This window comes from Choloepus didactylus, chromosome 5, assembly GCF_015220235.1.
Source record: "Choloepus didactylus isolate mChoDid1 chromosome 5, mChoDid1.pri, whole genome shotgun sequence".
Classification (NCBI taxonomy): Eukaryota; Metazoa; Chordata; class Mammalia; order Pilosa; family Megalonychidae; genus Choloepus; species Choloepus didactylus.
In genome coordinates, this window is record NC_051311.1 from 32,526,446 (window position 1) to 32,546,506 (window position 20,061).

At 44.2% G+C, this 20,061-nt stretch overlaps 1 protein-coding gene across 1 annotated transcript in view; it reads left to right on the forward strand.

The window, feature by feature from the left end:
- Positions 1 to 20,061, forward strand: part of CNPY1 (canopy FGF signaling regulator 1) — a 78,003-nt gene that overhangs the window by 33,841 nt on the left and 24,101 nt on the right. The window contains exon 2 of the mRNA XM_037837385.1: positions 1,245 to 1,357. Within this exon, the coding sequence (XP_037693313.1) occupies positions 1,245 to 1,357 (113 nt within the window). The remainder of the gene's footprint in view (positions 1 to 1,244; positions 1,358 to 20,061) is intronic.

Here is a 20,061-nt window from a genome sequence, read left to right on the forward strand (position 1 = left end):
ATTGCTTACTTTCTCTAAGTCACATCTGCACAATGAGGATAATACTATTATTGGGTGTGCACAGTGTATGAAATGTCAGGATACTGGAAAGCACCTCCTTAGTGCGTTGCCTGGGTGGCAGGAAGCACCCTATCCCGTTGGCTAACATCATGATGATGATAACTCTCATTGTAAGCAATACAGGCTGACATTGACCATCACGTTCTAACGTATCATCTGAAAATAGCACTAAAAACAGCTTCGGATAAACAGTGCCAAAATGCAAATTCTGGCTGTATAAAGGTTACACTTTTCTAACAGAGCCTGAAACAGGCTTGTATAAGGTAGAAACTTGCCTGTGCCTCCTTTAGCCCTAAGGTCCAGACTGGTGGGAGGCTTTGCTTGGTGGGTTGGTCATTCAGGAGAGCGGGGTGCTCCCTTCTCATCTCCCTAACATCCCTTACGGCTTGTCATCTCCTGCGTGGTCAAAGCCAAGTCCCTGTCACGCTTACCTTCCAGTCCACAGACGGGGAAAGGCAGGAAGTCCAAAACCAGTTTCCTTTTTAAGCAAATGAGGTGGATGTCAGAGACTTCACCTCTATTTCCTTTAAATTTGAGAGAATTCAGCCACTCTGACCACACCTACTTTAGTCATTACCTGGGCAGCCATGGGCCTAAGAAGAAGGGGAGAATGGATTTTAGAGGGACAAAGTCAGCGACGTGGCCCATAAGAAATCAGTTTCAAAGGGTCCCCTGAAATTTTAAATTAAGCAAAAATACACCTTTGGGAGCAGGGACCGGTTTTAGAGAAATCTTCCCACAATGCAGATGCTACTTCTGTGTAATTAATGCAACTCATTGGGGCTTTGGGATCTCTGATTGACTCTAAAATGTTTTTTGTTTTTATTCTTTAGGACAACATATTTTTTAATGAAAAAGCAGAACATGCATGTGGTTTTTAAAACAAAACAAAACACACAGAGTACCAAAGGGTAGGCAAAGAAAAATAGTCTCAATATGGCTATCTTTGAAAACTCTGCACATCGTTGCTTGTGAATACGCATCCAGCAGGCAAGAAAGAATCTTTCGGAGCTCCTGGAGCATGTTGATGTTGCTGATATTCACAGCTGGAAAACGGCACAAAAGCAAGCCTTCCTCTGTGCCTTCTAGAAAGACCACTTTCTTTCCCTCCAAAGCCACAGCTCCTCCTGCCTCCGTCCTGCCCCTCTTCTCCTAATACTGCCCATGTTTTGTGTCTTGTTTAGCTTGCAGGGCCCTGATGGATGAGGTGGAGTATGATGTCACCAAGGCTCGGCAGAAAAAGACCAAGGTGGGCTCCTACCGAATAAATCCTGACGGGACGCAGGAGAGGAGAAAGGTAACGGAAAAGAAATTATGTGCCAGTGTATAATTGCGGATGTGGGCAATTACCAACCATTTATCCAAACAGCAGTTGGTCTTAATCTTCTAACCTTTCTCTTGTTCAGGGTATCAGCTCTAAATTGCTTCTGAGTCCTGGGGGACCCAAAGTAATCTTTAAGCTTGAAATTGAAGTATCTCTTCCCGCACCTAAATTTTGTGTCTTGTCAAGTCAGAAGACATTTTGGCACCATTGTTCATCAGGATAAAAATAGCAAGCGCTGCACTGGTTCCCGGGGAAGGCCAGCAGGGGGCCCAGAGAGGCTAAAGGGACCCACGAGAGGTTGCTCAAAGGTGGAGCACACCTCCCCCAAGACACCCCACCCCTCTTCTCCCTCTCCAAGGTCTGCGGAGACTTCTAGAAGGGTACAGGATGCAGACAGCAGCAGCTCCACTTCCCGACAGACTCAGACACTCGGCTGAGAGGAAAGAGGGTATGTTCTTTTCTCCACCGAGATGATCCCAAGGGCAGGTCACCCCCTGACAATCTGGATGTGTGGGGTGGCGGCTGCCAGCGCCTTTCGGATAGAGTCTGAGAAGCTGGAGGGACCTGGGCTGACTGCACATGCTGTGTTACTGTCTCCAGCGTGTTTTAGGGATCACCATTCCCCTGGGCCCTCAGGCATTAAATGCGCAGAACGCACAAGCCATTTTGAATGTCACTCTAAAAGCAAAACGTGATTAGAAAAGTTGCTCCACAGTATCATCACACTCATGCAGCGCTACATAGAAAGTGGTTTCGGATTTCTTGCTGTTTCCTTTTGTCCTAGCTTGCTGCACTCTGTTTTAAGAGCAAATAGTCAAAGGGAAGCTGTCTGTACTTCTCCCACCTGTTCCTGAAATTATGTACTCACCTGAAGCCAGTGGGAGAAGGGGTAGAAAAAGATTTACAGGACTCGGCTGTAATGTGTTAAGTTGCATGAATGAGACATCCTTTCACAGAAAGCCTAAGTGTGATATTTTTAATTTGCCTAAGTTATGTCTTGAATGAGGGAGGAATTTCCCACAAGTCAGTGTATCTCCCACAGAAGAGCACTTGGAAGTCAAGTATCTTCTTTGGACTCGTTGCCTCCCGAAGTTATATATAAGTTTGGATTTTTAAAGACACATCTTTCAGATCATTTAACTAGAAAAATCATGCTAACTTGAAAACAGTTGTGTAGCTGCACTGGCTCTCCACCCGCGGTCTGATTCCATGTCTCCAGACATTCGGAGGGCCTGAATGCGTAACGCATCTCCCCTCCTGGAACAGGGACGCCCATTGAGGGGGCAGCCCCGTTCTCTGACACCAGCCCTGCAGGGGTCTCCTGTTGCCAGGCAGGGCTAGCAAAGGGGTGTGTGTGTGTGCACACGTGTGTGAACATACATGCCAGTGTTTAACAGCTTTAAAAATCAAATGGTGCTTTAATGTTTCAGTAACTTAAAGTACAGATTTTCTGACCCATTGTTAATGCACGTGGACCAGGAGAAAAGAAGTCTTTCTGTCAAGGGTAAAAGGGAGGGGACTAGGGAGACGTGAAAGAAATAAATGAGAGGGTCATATGAAAGGAGGGGGGGGGGCGAGACCCATAAAATCAACGACCATAAAAAACTGGCTATTTTTATTGAGGGCCTGCCATGTGACAGCTTCAAAATGATTTCTAATCCTGATAACAGCCCTGCAAAATAAATAGTGTCTTTATTTTCCCGATGAGAAACTGAGGTGCCCAAGGTCCCACAGGTGACGAGGTGCCGTGCTGGGATTTGGACAGTGCGGACACCGGCTTGGGGTCTTCCATGCGCTCACACCGCATCTTCGACGGGTTCATCCAGGAGTCTCTGTTTGGGTGTCCCAAGCTTTCCCAGTGCATTCAATTCCCATGTTGGTTTAAATTTACCTGGAGAATAGGCCACAACTCTGACCGCACTTCTTCTGTCTTTGGGGATATTCCACTTTGAGGTGACCAAGTGGAAATAACTTTTTCAATTTTGCTGCAAACACTCGGCCCGTAGAAGCCTTGTGATAGAGGTAATACTGCTACAGTCATCAGTGTTACCACGGTCATCTCAAAGCAACAGCGTTAATGCCCTGGTTCCTGGTCTTTTCCTTGGGAGCTGCCACCAGGTGCCTCCCCCGCCCCCCTCCCCCCAAATCCTGGAGCACAACTAATTCCGTGCACAGGAGAGGGGGTCTGTGCTGCTTGGGGGAGGGCTCAGGTTTTTTTTTTAATTTAATTTTATTGAGATAGATTCACATACCATACAGTCATCCATGGCATATAATCAACTGTTCACAGTACCATCATATAGTTGTGCATTCATCACCCCAATCTATTTTTTGAACATTTTCCTTGTACCAGAAAAAGTAAAAATAAGAATAAAAAAATAAAGGTAAAAAAGAACAAACATCCCCCCACCCTATTTTTCATTTAGTTTTTTGTCCCCATTTTTCTACTCATCCCTCCATACACTGGATAAAGGGAATGTGATCCACAAGGCTTTCACAATCACACTGTCACCCCTTGTAAGCTACATTGCTATACAATCGTCTTCAAGAGTCAAGGCTACTGGGTTGCAGTTTGATAGTTTCACTTATTTACTTCTAGCTATGCCGGTGCATTAAAACCTAAAAAGGGTTATCTATATACTGTACCAGAGTGACCTCTCGACTCCGTTTAGAATCTCTCAGCCGCTGAAACTTTATTTTGTTTCATTTTGCATCCCCCTTTTGGTCTAGAAGATGTTCTCAATCCCAGGATTCGGGTCCAGATTCATCCCCGGGAGTCATATCCTGCACTGTCAGAGAGATAGACACCTCTGGGAGTCAGGTCCCACATAGTGGGGGCCAGTGAGTTCACCTGCTGAGGCCTAGCTAGAGAGAGAGGCCACATCTGAACAGCAAAGAGGCACTCAGGGGGAGACCCTTAGGCATAATTATAAGCAGGTTTAGCCTCTCCTTTGCAGTAACAAGGGAAGGCTCAGTTTTAAAACCTTCATGCTTTGTAATAGTATGGTTTGGGGGCGAGAGTAGGGGGAGGTCAGTTTCCCTGCTCCTGGCTATTTCAAAGCAGTGCCATCCCATTGACTCCCATGCTTTAAAGAACTCCAGGACTTTCCTCCATAAACACAGGAAAATCTCGTTTTCCTCCCGCTTAGAAAACACCCTTGCTGGAATTCAAAAGCCTGTACTGCTTTTTTTGCTTCAGCCAGCAGGCTACTCAGCCAAACTTGAAATGTGGGGGGCACTCACAGTATGAAGTCAGGGCCTAAACTTGAGCTCAGCTCCTGCCTGACCATCTTGGAAGGGGGCCAGGCGGTTATGACTGCTGGTGTTGACGCAGAAGCCTTTCTCTTTTCTTTCGCTGTGCAGCTCGCAGAATGTGTGTGCTCAGCTTGGTATTCAGCGAAGAACAAAAGAAGTGCATAGCTGCATACCAAATGTGAATGGAGGTTTGGGCAGACGCGTCCTGGCTGGCCAGAGGCCCCAAACCCAAGACACGAGGACACGGTGGTTGACCAAAGGGCGACACTGCATTTTCCCTCATTCCTTTCTTCTCTTTCGTTTCTTATTTTTTAACTATGGTGACATCCATCTATAACATAAAATTTGCCATTTTAAGTGTCCTTTCTCTTTCAATTCTGTGCATCTCCGAGGATGGAGTGAAATGCTAATTGATGTGCTGTATCGTCCAAGACGGGGACTGAAAAGGCCGGGGAGTTAATCTTACAGGGTCCATGGAAGAGCCCCGCTCCTCGGTAAGGGGAGTGGGAGCCCTTTCTCAGAATCCAGGTTCTGAAGATGGGAGAAGAGGGGGATGAAATGGAATAACCCAGCGGGAATAGAAATGCAGAGAGGGAGCTGGGCCACTGTGGGGCTTATTCCCTCCACAGTCTCTTACTCCCATGGTGTCTCCGGGCTGGCACTGCTGCAAGTCCTGGGAGGGCGGGGCGGACAGTTTCTCTGGGACAGGTTCTCACCTGGTTAGATGATTCAGACGAGGCCAATGTCACATATTCTATCCCCAAAGGACTGTCAGGGGGAAAAACTGTTCTGTGCAGCAGCCAGACGGGCCCCCTGCCCAGCTTGCTCTCTCGCCAGCATGCGTGTGTGTCACAAGGCAGGTATGAGAGGAGACAGCAGGTGTCAGTGGGGACCCAGCACCCCTAACTGCCCCACAAGCGGAGGGTCCCAATGTGTCTTAAATATACTTCTGAATCCTGCCTGCCCACCTGTCCCATCACGTGTCCATCCAACTCTCTCATCAAGGAGGGACCACCAGAAGCAGTTTTTTGGCCCCTCTTCTTGTGCTTCTCTCTATGTCTGGCATGTTTTCCCCTCTGTATATTTTCCTAGCACTGGTGGTATTTTAGAGAAATCCGCTAACCCTGGTACCACTCAGTGACTCTTCCACGTGCATCCTGGTAATGAGGCCCAGTCAGTTGACCGAGAAGCCCTGGGTCAGCACCCACCGGCGGCTCAGGGACCACTGGTAGAAGTGCTGTCGTGGTGCCTCCCTCCCGCCCCCAGGACTGGAGGGCTCGGTCCCTGTGGCCGCCCACTGTTGGTGAGGAACTTCCTGGGTTCCTATCCATCCTCTTGCTTCCATCTTTCTTGACTTTATACCTGGGCCCCCATTTTGTGGCTCTCCCTGGCTGTGAGCTGGCCCTTCTTTGAGGCCTTGTTTCTGGTCTTTCATTCCTTGACTCCAAACACCAAGGAGCAAGGGGTGCCATGTGTCATGCTGCTGTGTCCGTACCCAGACCACCACCTCCACTGCCCACCCTGGTCCGGGCAGGGGCTTGGCCCTCTGCTGAAGGCTGGGATGGGAGAACAGACAGAGTGGGCCTTCTGGAAGACCAAGTAGGATTTGGGTGGGGTATGGGTGGTGGGTGGGGAGGGTAGCTGTAGCAGGTGCCGGCTGCTCCATGTCCCTCAGGCTTTGGTGAGCTCCAGTTGACTTCCAGCCTCTCTTTGCCTGGCAGCTTTTGCACCTTAGCAGGGAGCAGCCACAGGAAGAGATTTATAAATACCCCTTAGTGGGAGTGTCTTTGAAGTGTATGCACTACACTTTCTGGAGCGCTCCAGTGGAATTGAGCGCTCATCGCCCTCCGTGGCACCTGGCTTGGTGATGCCCACTCTTTGTTGGCTGCCTTCCTTCCTTGCAGCACTTCCCCATTCCACTGGCTCTTCCCCAGTCCCCTACCACCATTCCCCATTCCCGAACCACCCGAGTCAACCACCCAGGGAGAACCCAGACTAAGACAGGAGCTAAAAGGCCCCCCGAGGCAGTCTGTTCTCTCTGTGGGTCTGACATGGTTTCTGAGCCACTGATGATACTCTTTCCTCCGTGGAGTTAGGATTTTAGAGGCAATTGCTAAACCGTAAACATTTCCTGAGAAGGAAAACCCATGAGCTATCGCTACACCCAACCATGGGCATTGGTGGGCAACAAGACCCTGCGGGGAGGGATCCCACATCGGTAAGTTTTCTCTGAGTTCTGACCGAGCAAGGCTCAGCCGACTGTTGGGAGCTGCTGCGACCGTCGAAGTCAGACTTGGCCTCCTTCACCTCACCTGGGGCTGACCCTGCTGAGTGGGCTAGAAGGAGCCAGAAATGGGTCATATGGTGCCAGGGATTATGGGAAAATCAGTCTCACTTATTTTGATCGACATCCTCCTCAAGGTAGCTTAGAGGACTTCAGCTGCCAGTTTTACCTGACAGCCTGTAAACAAAGAGGTGATGGCAGCCGCAGCTATTTAGTATTAACGCAATGTACATAAACCTCTAATTCCCAGAGATTTTCTGCCTGGCTTTGTTGTAAATATTCTCCTTAGTCAAGGTTTTTGAAGCTGTTCTTACTTCCTTAAAAAAAGGAAATTAAATTCACATGCAGGGAATATTTAGCTTGATGTTGTTTTATGATATGCAGAGGACTTGTCCTCCACTTGCAAAGATCTTTCTGTTCGGCAAAGCAGGAATAGAGAGGCTCTGCCAGGGCACCTCACTGAAGTGGAGGGTTCAGAGAGATGTCACCACACAGTCCCTGGGTTGCCAGTGACAGGTGAGAGACCACTCCCGTTGACAAAGTTCAATGAGAACATTCTCCCTTGACTCTTCTCCTGTGTTGGTGCAAAGCCATGTCTTTTCAGCAAAATGCAGGCAGAGCTTCAGCACCAAGGCTCTTTTTTTTTTTCCTTTTTTTTTTTCTTTTTTAACAAATTGGATTAATGGCAGGTTTAGTAAAACACAGCAGCACAGTGCAACACAATTTTGTGCCAGTTATTTTATATTTATGTTTAGAGCAAATACTTACCCACCTCTCCTGAAAATTATGAAAGCCAGACCTCAGTAAATGAGTGTATAAACTAACTGCTCTTCTAAAGACAGGGCCTCAGAGTCCGGGAGCTGGAGTTTGGGGCTTGTGTTTGCTTTTACATATTGAAACTCTGCACTCCATTCACCAAATGTGGGATTACTAGTTCTGTGTGCTTGATACCTAGTAAGAACCCTATAAATTTTTGCTAGATATCTGAGTCAGAAATGAAAATGCTGAATGTGAAGAATTCCTTTGCCTATGATAAGTGTGAGAAATATGCCAAGTTCTCTATTAAACTTTAAAAGTTCAGATAGAAAAAGCACCACCGATGGATAATAATGGAGATGAGAACTATATCTTGTTTACACCAGCACTTAACGCCTTTTTGTTAAATTCTTTCAACAACTCTGGATGGTAAACAGGGCCACTTTTATTAGCTTAATTTTAGAAATGTGGAAGATGAGGCTTAGAGAGCTCTAGTGACTTGCTTAATTATGTGGTATTAATTTAACATGCTAAGTAAATTTAGACCAGCTCTAAGTCATTTGCTATTTACAGGGCTGTCCCATACTTTTAAATACCACACATCCCTGGGATGCTGTGGTATCCTGGAGTTTTGCAGTGTCCGACCTGTGCAGTTGTACATGGGGGTCCTGTTTGCAAACAAAATGGGAGTGGTGAGCTATAGTAATAGGCCTGCAAGGAGGTGGGGGGTGATTCAATCCATCAGTAATTTTTGGACTGCAGGTTGCAACCCATTAGTGGGTTATAAAATCGGTTTAGTGGGTTGCAACCAGTCTTTAAAATACATATAAAATATCAGAATGTGTTGTATTCAAAAGGAAAGTGGCTTGCAATGTAGAAAGTGGGTCATGGTCCAGAAAATTAAAAGCCACAAATAGCAGATGGATATCTCCAGCATGGGGCAGTAACCTAAAGGTATTTCATTAGGGAAGGTTATTAATACCCAAACAATATCACAATAATTTCTATCTGGCTCCCTATATAGAAGCAGCTAGAACTTCTCTGAGACCAGATATTATGATAGTAAGAGCTTTGGGTTTGGTGATGTATAAATTTTGTAGACCAAGAACAGGACGAGAGTCACTGCTTTTCACTGCTGCTGGAGCCCTCGGGGGTTGCACCTTCCTAATTGTGTGCTCAGGCAGAGTGGCCTGGGGGTGTCCTGTCCTCCCTTGAGTCAATCAGTACTCCAGCCTGAAGTTCAGCCCTAGCTGAGTGTGGTGCAGAAAGGAGTAGGAATTCTTACCCTGAAGGAATTGGCATTCTACCCACAGAGAAGGTACAAGGAACCAGTGTGAACTTCACAGGATGGAATGTAACTGACAAATTGTGCAGTGTAGACTTTAAATGCCAGGGAGTTCAGAGGGGGTATCAGTGGGGCTGAGGTTATGGCTTTTCAACATTCCCATTTGATTCTGACAATAGCACCATAAAGCAAACAGTATGACTCTTTCCCCCCATTTTATAAACGAAAAGGCCAAAGCTTAGAGACTCAGTCAGCCTAAGGTCACCCAGCAGTTGGTCGCAAAGCTGGGATTCTGACTCTAGTCTATATCTTCAAATGCCTTTGCTATTAATCATTCTGCTGGAAACTATCTGGGAAGATGCAGAGACTCTGAACAGATAAAGAGAGAGTTAGGGAAGCAATATAACTGGAGGCAGGAAAAAAAGTTTTATAAAATGAATACTATTGATTTCACGTATGCTGCAGTGGGACACACTCAGCGTCATGTAACAGATAAAACAACTAATAGTGGCTTAGACAGTATTTATTATCAAGTGCAATATAAAGTCTAGACATGGGGTAGTGCTAGGGTTGGTTAATTCAGAGGCTCAGTGACATCCTGAATGAGTTAATTTCTTTCCGTCTTTCTCTTCCACCATTCTTGGTATGTTAGCTCAGCCCTTTCTGCTGGTTCTCCTCATGGTCCCAAAATGGTTGCACAGTTCCAGGTGTCACATGCCAACAGCAGTGTTCAGAGCAGAAAAGGGAAAATATTTGCATTATGTTCCTTTTTTTTTTTTTTCCATTTTTATTGAGATTGTTCAGATACCATACAATTATCCAAAGATCCAAAGTGTGCAATCACTTGCCCCTGGGTACCCTCATACAGCTGTGTATCCATCACACTTAATTTTTGTTCAATTTTTAGAAACTTTTCATTACTCCAGACAAGAAATAAAGTGAAAGATGAAAAAAGAAAAAAAGAAAAGGAAACTCTAATCCTCCCCTATCCCTAACCAACCCCCCTCAATTGTTGACTCCTAGTATTGATATAGTACATTTGTTACTGTTTATGAAAAAATGTTGAAATACTACTAACTGTAGTATATAGTTTGTAATAGGTATATAGTTCTTCCCTATATGCCCCTCTATTATTAACTTCTAATTGTATTGTCATACATTTGTTCTGGTTCATGGAAGCGATTTCTAGTATTTGTACAGTTGATCATGGACATTGCCCACCATAGGATTCAGTTTTATACATTCCCATCTTTTGACCTCCAACTTTCCTTCTGGTGACATATATGACTCTGAGCTTCCCCTTTCCACCTCATTCACACACCATTCGGCACTGTTAGTTATTCTCACATCTTGCTACCAATACCCCTGTTCATTCCAAACATTTAAGTTCATCCTAGTTGAACATTCTGCTCATACTAAGCAACCACTCTCCATTCTTAAACCTTGTCCTATATCTTGGTACCTTATATTTCATGTCTATGAGTTTACATATTATAATTAATTCCTATCAGTGAGACCCTGTAATAATTGTCTTTATGTGTCTGGCTTATTTCACTCAGTATATTGCCCTCGAGGTTTTGTCATCAACCCATTTATTTTTTTTTTTAATATGGTTTTGTTCACTCACCATACATTCCATCCCAAGTAAATAATCGATGGTTCTCTGCATGGTCATACATTTACATGTTCACCACTTTCACCACTATCTATATAAGGGCATCTACATTTCTTCCACAAGGCAGGAGGAAGAGTCAAAGAAGGTAGAGAGGCAAAAGAAAGAGGAAAAAAAATGACAGCTAGGAAGCAGCAAAAGGAAAAATAACCTTAAATCAAAGTAGAATAAAGAATCAGACAATACCACCAATGTCAAGTGTCTAACATGCCTCCCCTATCCCCCCCCTCTTATCTGCATTCACCTTGGTATATCACCTTTGTTACATTAAAGGAAGCATGATACAATGATTCTATTAGTTACAGTCTCTAGTTTATGCTGATTGCATCCCTCCCCCAATGCCTCCCCATTTTTAACACCTTGCAAGTTTGACATTTGCTTGTTCTCCCTTGTAAAACAACATATTTGTACATTTTATCACAATTGTTGAATACTCTAGATTTCACCAAGTTACACAGTCCCAGTCTTTATCTTTCTTCCTTTCTTGTGGTGTCTCACATGCTCCCCACCTTCCTCTCTCATCCATATTCATAGTTATCTTTGTTCAGTGTACTTACATTGTTGTGCTACCATCTCCCAAAATTGTGTTCCAAACCACGCACTCCTGTCTTCTATCACCCTGTAGTGCTCCCTTTAGTATTTCCTGTAGGGCAGGTGTCTTGTTCACAAAGTCTCTCATTGTCTGTTTGTCAGAAAGTATTTTGAGCTCTCCCTCATATTTGAAAGACAGCTTTGCTGGATATAGGATTCTTGGTTGGCGGTTTTTCTCTTTCAGTATCTTAAATATATCACACCACTTCCTTCTTGCCTCCATGGTTTCTGCTGAGAGATCCGCACATAGTCTTATTAAGCTTCCTTTGTATGTAATGGATCGCTTTTCTCTTGCTGCTTTCAGGATTCTTTCTTTGTCTTTGACATTTGATAATCTGATTATTAAGTGTCTTGGCGTAGGCCTATTCATATCTCTTCTGTTTGGAGTATGCTGCGCTTCTTGGATCTGTAATTTTATGTCTTTCATAAGAGATGGGAAATTTTCATTAATTATTTCCTCTATTATTGCTTCTGCCCCCTTTCCCTTCTCTTCTCCTTCTGGGACACCAATGATATGTACATTATTGTACTTTGTTTCATCCTTGAGTTCCCGGAGACGTTGCTCATATTTTTTCATTCTTTTCTCCATCTGCTCCTTTGCGTGTAGGCTTTCAGGTGTTTTGTTCTCCAGTTCCTGAGTGTTTTCTTCTGCCTCTTGAGATCTGCTGTTGTATGTTTCCATTGTGTCTTTCATCTCTTGTGTTGTGCCCTTCATTTCCATAGATTCTACTAGTTGTTTTTTTGAACTTTTGATTTCTGCCGTATATATGCCCAGTGTTTCCTTTACAGCCTCTATCTCTTTTGCAATATCTTCTCTAAACTTTTTGATTTGATTTAGCATTACTTTAAATTCCTGTATCTCAGTTGAGGTGTACGTTTGTTCCTTTGGGCCATAACTTTGTTTTTCTTAGTGTAGGTTGTAATTTTCTGTTGTCTAGGCATGGTTTCCTTGGTTATCCAAATCAGGTTTTCCCAGACCAGAACAAGCTTCCCCAGAGGGAAGAAATATTCAGTATCTGGTTTCCCTGAGGGTGTGTCTTAGAAAATTGCTCCACCCTTTGATGCTTCAGGTCACTGTGCTTTTCTGCCCAGCAGGTGATGCCTGTTAGCCTATAATTCTTGACTGGTGTGAGGAGTTATGGCCGTGTTCCCCCAGGCTCTGGGGTCTGGTTCTGAATGGAAAGGGCCCCACCCCTTTCCTCCTAGAGAAGACAGAGCCCCCAGGTGGAGGTCATTAGCATTTCAATGGTCTCGCTCTCTGCTTGTGCTGTCGCCACCCTTCCCCGAGTCACAGCCCTGGAAACTGAAAATGAGTGGGGCTTTCTCCACTGAGCCGAAAAAGAAACAGATAGTCCCCTTCAGACTCAGTCCAAGGTGACCCTCCGGCTCTCCAGGGTCAGTCGTCACCCAAAGCTTCTGTCTGTTTTTTGGGGATGCGTACCTGTAGTGAGCAGTTCACACTCACTACTTAAAACCCCAGTTGGAGCTCAGCTGAGCTATATTCGCTTGCTGGGAGAGAGCTTCTCTCTGGCACCACGAGGCTCCGCAGCTTGGGCTATGGGGGAGGGGGTCTCGTGACTTGGATCTGCAGGTTTTACTTACAGATTTTATGCTGTGTTCTCGGGCATTCCTCCCAATTCAGGTTGGTGTATAATGAGTGGATGGTCACGTTTGTCCCCCTGCAGTTATTCTGGATTATTTACTAGTTGTTTCTGGTTTTTTGTAGTTGTTCCAGGGGGACTACTTAGCTTCCACTCCTCTCTATGCCGCCATCTTGCCCCGCCCCCTGCATTATGTTCCTTTTTAATAAGTAGAAGATTTGTCCAGAAGTCCCTACTCCAGCCCCCACATTCTTCCCCTCAGTTCTCATTGGTCAGGAATGCCTCACCCACCCATGATGGAACCAATCCCTTGGCAAAGGGGGAAGAGCCCATGATGATTGGCTCAGATCAATCAAGATGCTATCCCTGAAGCTGGGGAGGAGATGGCCTCTCTTGAACAGTGTGAACACAATCTGGGTTATGTTAGGAAGAAAGGAGCAGGGAGGTTGGTCCTTTCATTGATAGCTTAGGAGATGGTGAGACCAATCGGCCAGAGTTCTGGTGTGGGTGGGGAGCTATGAAAAATAAGGTTTGATGGGGACAGTCTACAGTACTTTCTTGCATTTTCTTGTAAGCAAGAGAAAGGGATGTTATGAGAATGCATTGCAGTGCTGGCCACTGTATTTGGCAACCAGGAATTTTGGGTACCACCTTTAAACTGTTTTGTGGAGGTTGTTGGTCTGTGGGTACCATCTTAATCAATATATTACTTTGGCAACAATTGCAAATAAATGATGTTCACAGGAACCCAAAAATTGCCATGTGAAAAAAATCAGAAAGATGTTCTCTAGTCATAAAGTACAACTAAGAAGATTAATCAGCATGTACAGATGTTCCCTGTATGTATGTATCTCCATTTGTATTAGGATTCTCTGGAGATTTATGTATACATGTATGTATATGTAAATGTTAAGAGATTTATTACAGGAATTGGCTCATGTGACTGTGGTGATTGGCAAGTGTGATGTTTAGGTCCATGTGTCACCTTCGCCATGTGATGGTGCCCAGATGTCTGGTCAAGCAAGCACTGGCCTAACCATTACTGCAAGGACATTTGTAGCTGGTTAATAAAACAACAGGCTGGTTTATTAAATCATCAGTCAATTGGCTGCAGCTGTGACTATGTCAACGAAGGGCATGTCTTCCACAATGAGAGAATGCAATCGGCTGATTTAATCCAATTAGTTGAAGACTTTTAAGCGAGATAGATAGAGGACCTTCACTTCTTCGGCTGACTAGCAAAGTGTTTCCTGAGGAGTTCATCGAAGTCGCCAGTTTGTTGCTTGAGGAGTTCATCGAACACATTCATCGGAGTTGCCAGTTTGCTGCCTGAGGATTTCATCAAACATCTTCATTGGAGTTGCTAGTCTGCTGCCTGCCCTATGGAATTTAGACTCGTGCATACCCACAGTTGCATGAGACACTTTTATAAATCTTATATTTATAGATATCTCTTGTTGATTCTGTTTCCCTAGAGAACCCTAATTAATACAGCAAGTCTGAATTCAATAGGGCAGGCCGCAATTTGGGAACTTGAGGGTGATACTGGGAACTCTGATGAATGCAACCATGCATTCCCCAGAAGAAGCTCACTGACTGAATTAGAGGTAGAAATTCTTTCTGACCATTGAAATCCTCAGTTCTCCCTTAAAGGCCTCCATCTGCTAGGATGAGAGACTCCTCTCCTTGCTGTGGGCAGTCTCCTTTGTTGATTGTAGATGTAATCAGCTGTAGATGCAGTCAACTGACTGATGATTTAAATACCAAGTTTGTTTTTTATTTTTGTTTTTTCAAGTAAGCAAAAGAATTCTGTTTTACTGCAAGAATTCCAATTCCAACTAATAACATTGTTCTTTATTTGTCACATGGAAAGCCACTTGGACAAATCTTTTTCTTTTATACAAAATACTTGGCAAAAAGCTGGGGAGAGGCTCTCTATTAATTTGTTCAACTTCCATTCCTGGTGGTCATATTGAGGCTTTTACTATCATCAGTAACTTGAGCAATATTTGATTTTTGCTAGCATGCATTTTGCCTTTAGATTTTTTTAGATTAATAGGAAGCTGGGGATTAAGGCGAGGTGACTTTCACCTTTGTTTCTAGAACTATTTTCTCATCTTTCCCTAACTATTTGGCTAAGCACTACTTTTTCTGAGACAAGCTGACTCCCTCTGCCTTCCAAATCGCATATGAATGCATCCAATTGGTGAACCCTAAATCCCATATAAAGTCCTCATTGCAAATGAGTCTTGAAAGTGTAGGATTTTGCTCTCCTATCCTTGCAGTACACAGTGGAAGATGGTGAGATGGGCACTGAGTGCCAATCCTCCATATTCATTAGTCTCCTAGAATAAAACTTTGTTCTATTTGTAAGGAAGGAAGGAAGACTAGATTGGGTTGGTGACTGGTTGTTGCTGCCATAATGGCATGTACTCGTTTATTCAAGTTTTCTTTTATGTCTCCCAGGAAAGCTTTTTCATCTCATTCCAATGGGTTCTGTATTTTCCTTAAGTTTATTCTTACACATAGTATATTTTTGGTTAGAATTATGATTGTGTTTGTGGACATATAGGCCTTTGGTAACTCCCTATTTCTGGATAATTCTTCCTCTCTGGTCAAAAGTGCTCCCCTTTCTCCCTTCCCAAAGGGTTCAAACTTTGGCAAAGATAAGCAGGGAGGAGAGGCTCTTGCCTGAAATATCTGCTATTGCCCCAATAATACTGACCTCTCTAGAGGCATGGAGGATCAAAAGGACTTGGTGACCACCAATAGGACAGTGGAGGAGTATGCACAGGAGAAAGAAAACACAAATTAATATATCAGTAATTTATCCTGTCACAAATGTGTCTGTCCCAGAGAATTTGCATGTTGACAAGGTATAACAGCAGGAACCCCTTAAATCTTGAATTTGGCCTTAGAGAATAAGGAGTAGGAGGAGAGTTTTGCCATGGTTGGTCTGATTTTCAGGGGGCAGAGCCTTCTCAATGCTGTTTTCACATGTGCTATTCATCCAACCACCTTTTCTACTTGAAAACAGTCAGGGTCTCTGCATTAGCCAGTGTTATCCCTGCGCTATCTTAGCCTTTCTGTCCCCAGGCTGATGCTACCTGTCCTCCTCCCCTACTCCCATCCACCCACCCGGAGAATATCCGCCCCTTCCAGTATTATCCACTCTCACTTACATCTCCCATGAAACTAGAAAGATAACAGACTTCAGCTCCCCTTGTCTCTGATATTTGGTCAAGAGCTGAAGGTTCTGATTCCTTGGGGTGGTCTTCATTGCTTAAGTAATGAGCTCACCTCTTGCTCATTCAATGCCTGACGAGTCCTCTGCTATGCATTTGAGTTGTAGCGGGTTTCCATGACTGGCGGGACTCTTGATTTCTTCCTCGCCTGAGGTTGGAGTCCTATCTGATTTCCAAAATCCACATCAGCCCGTTGCTCCTGCTAGAGAGGAGTCATCCTCTCTGAGTTGCCCAGGAACTGCCACCAGGGCTGCCTTGGGTGTAGCTACAATTAGTGACACCCCCCCAGTTCCTGTACCCTCTTACTCCCCCATCCCAAGATGTGATTTGAGCTGAAACAGTGCCCCCTGCAGCCGAAGCCCCACCCCCCCCTTTTTTTTGTATCAACCTGATGCAGGAAGGCCAGGGAGAAAATGCAGATTGCTAGGGGAACAGGAGAATGTGCGTGCATCATGTGACTATGCTACACACACGTATTAGCTCACAATCACCTACCATGGAGCAGACAGCACGGGACACAGTCAACAAAGTTTGACATAGGGAAGACCCAGAGCTGTGCGAGTGGGTAGCCTGGTTGGGGATACAAGGGGGCACCTCGGGCAATCAAAAGACTATTTGAGGGCGCTGGGTGCTGGGGCAAGGGAGGCTGAAGGGCTGAAGGCACATTCTCCTGCTTAACGGTGTTGCTGGCAGTGGGCCTGGCCACCAGGGCCAGTGCACCTGGGATGGACAGCCCAGCTGGCGGCTGGCAGGACTGGGTGCTCTTCACCGCGGGTCCAGTAGGGGGATCTTTCCCCCAGGGTTCCTGTCGCCCCACCCGGCCACCCCCACAAAGGGTTAACGACCTTCCCGAACTGCGATTCCAGCCGGTCTCCATCCCCCCCACCTCTCTTCCCCAAACCACAGGGATTAAAGATTCATGCTGTCCCCAGAGGATGTGGGGAGGAGGGAGTGACACAAAATTAAAAAGGAAAGAGATTATTTTTAATCCTCTTGGTGGACGTTGAAACAATGAAGGGAAAGAGCAAAGCTGCTAAAAGTTTGTTCCATTAGATTGAGGCATGAATGACAGAAGTTGCCACCAGGAACAGGTAATTATAAACTGTTTATTTTTCCTCATCTAAATAAGAAAATCATCTTAATCCCATTGATATTGCTTCTCAGGTTAAAGGTGCTCAGATTTTGTTAATGCCTGACATTGTGGGCAGAGTGGAATTCAAATTTGGGATCAACTTTTGCTTCTCAAGGGATTTTCAAGCCAGACAGGGAAAATTGTGGAAATCAAGTGATCCTGATGATCCTTGAGAACTTCATAAATTGATGTTGGTAAAACTTGGCTCTTCTCTTCATTGGCCAGAGCACTGGTTCTTATTTTCTGGGACTCTTTCTACCCTCTGATTACTGTTTGATTTTGTAGACCACTTTCATTCCCTCGCTAGGGCATATACTTAAACATAAAGTGAACAAACACTAACTTTAACTTGGGAATCTTTTTGAAAATTGGCACAAACTTCCTTGTTTTTCCCCTCTGCTTTGTGTAGCTGGCATGTCTGAGGCTGACCATCAGGACAGTCTCATTTGTTTGCCAACTAAAAAATGTTAAGATTCTGCATTGCTGAGTGTCTGGCTCTTTGCTTTCTCCTTAGGGACGTGGGCGAGAGGCTGGGGACAAGAAGCAGGGTACTCAGACACCCCAGAGCTTCTATCTGGGTCTAGCGTGTTTTGAAGATGATTTTGAGTCATTTGGAAATCCCTGTTTTTGCAGCTACCTGTCCGTGGGTGCAAGCAGTTTTTAAGTCACCACACATATGTTTTCACTGCATGGTTTGTTCTTAGTTATTCTGATTGCAATAGAAGATTCTCTAGAGATACCCTGCAATCTTTTATCTATAAGTAAGCAAACTTGAGGGAATATCTACATGAGATTTTTTGGGTTGTTATTGAGCGACAAAAGAGAAATTAGTGCATTTTGTTTTCTGGCTGTAGACGAGGCAGGAGGTATTTGAGGGAATGAGTTTTTGTCAGATTTGTGAGGTGAATTTTGTTTGCAATATTTCTCAAGGACTCTAAACACCCATAGCCAGGGGAAGATAAAGCAAGTATCTGCGGGCAGACTGAAAGATGCTCCAGGAGCATGACTCTGTCCATTTTTATGATACGAGATTAATTCATAGAGGTGTTGTAGAATTTTTTAATTGAAGTTCTTTTCAGTTGGGTTTGATTGAAAAAACTTTTTCTGGCAACATTTTTAGGAGGAGGTGGTACTAAACATGAAATAAAGCAATGGATAATAAAGTGTCCTATTTCCAAAAGGATTGAGGACCACCATCAAAGAATAGCAGAAAAAGACAATGACTCAGAGAAAGAAACAAAGCCTGCAAAGACAGTACACAGATGCAGCAGAATAGATGGAATTTTCTTTGTCATGAATCAGCTACAAAAAAAAAAAGTGCTAAATTTTCAGAAGTGTTTTTTTCTATCATTTTATTTCTCTCTAAATTTTAATATTTTTGGTATGGTGCATCCTACTAAAAAGCAAAAGCATATTTATTATTTTGAACAGATATTTCCACATAGAATATTTTATTTGCTTAGACTGACAATCTGGTCTCCAAGTTGATTTGATCCTTACCTTTTAAACACAAAATATGCAATCAGAGTTAGGATAATTCGAAAGGAGAAGGTAACACATTCTCTCTGAGGTCTTTTTTTACTGTTTTCAGACACTCAGGGTAGACAGTGGTCAGCAGCTCAAGGCTTAGATCTTTAGGAAACTGATAAAACCAAATAACCCTTTTGCCCACTTCTTTCGTGTTAGGCTTGTCAGGGTATTTCCCTGGACCTCTGTTCTAGCAGCTTTCCCTTCAGATTGTCACCCAGTTGGCCTGAAATTCTTTCTGGGATTTCCTACTTGCTGGCTGCCTTGTTTGATTGTGTAAAGCTGAAAGCAGTGAGATCTCCCAAAGGGTCAACGGAGTAGCTCTTAGGAAACAGAAATACGAATAAGGAATTACTCCACCCCAGTGCGGCCGTGTCTCATTCAGCACACCTCCATCTGAGCACCAAAGTGCCGAGATCCTAAACTGGGGAGGGAGAGGAAGAGTAGACATGATTTAATCAGCCTGGTAGAAATCAAAGCTGGCCAGTTAAAGGTTTGACAGTGTACCCATATAATAATGTATGCTTAGCAAAGCCTTGACCTGAATTTGAAGACCTCGCAATTGTCTAAACATTTTTTTTTTAAGCTTCTTAATGTTATCTATACCTTCTAAATTTAAATGTCATGCCTGGTCTAATATTCTACACATTAAATTCACACAATTTGGGGGAGGAAGAAGTCCTTTAATTTAGCTTTGCATCAAGCATCAACATCTAGTGCCAAGTATGGACCCCATTCCTTAACTTCAATTTTAAAAGTATACACAGTATTGCATGGTATTGGCATAATATGAATCCAATTTTTTTCTTTTTCTTTTTTTTTTTTAAAGAAAAACTCTATCTAGAGCTAGAAGCCTATTAACAAATAGAGTAAAGAGTAAATGGTTCCAGTTTGCAGTGTCGCCTACCATTTTCAGGCTCAATAATAAAAGGCATATGAATGGATGAGACTAGAAAGTTTGTGTCTGAGAACAGTCAGAGGGGTTCCATGCTGAGTTTACAAGCCAAGAATGCCAGGACATACTGAACAAAAGGCTCAACGTGGAGAAACTATGTAGAAGACCAAAGAAGTGGAGACAATCAGATTGGTGAGCAGAGAGCCTTTGGCCCCACTAAAATTATTGAACAGAATTCTGACTTTGGAACCATGTTCTATGGAAGTGATTCCCATCTGTGGTGATTCTGCTCCCCAGGTGACATTTGGCAATGTCTGGAGACATTTTAGATTGTCACAGCTAGAGAAGGTGTTACTGGCATCTACTGGGGAGACCAGAGGTGCTGCTAAAATCCTATGATGCACAGGAGAGCCCCCACAACAAAGAATCATCTG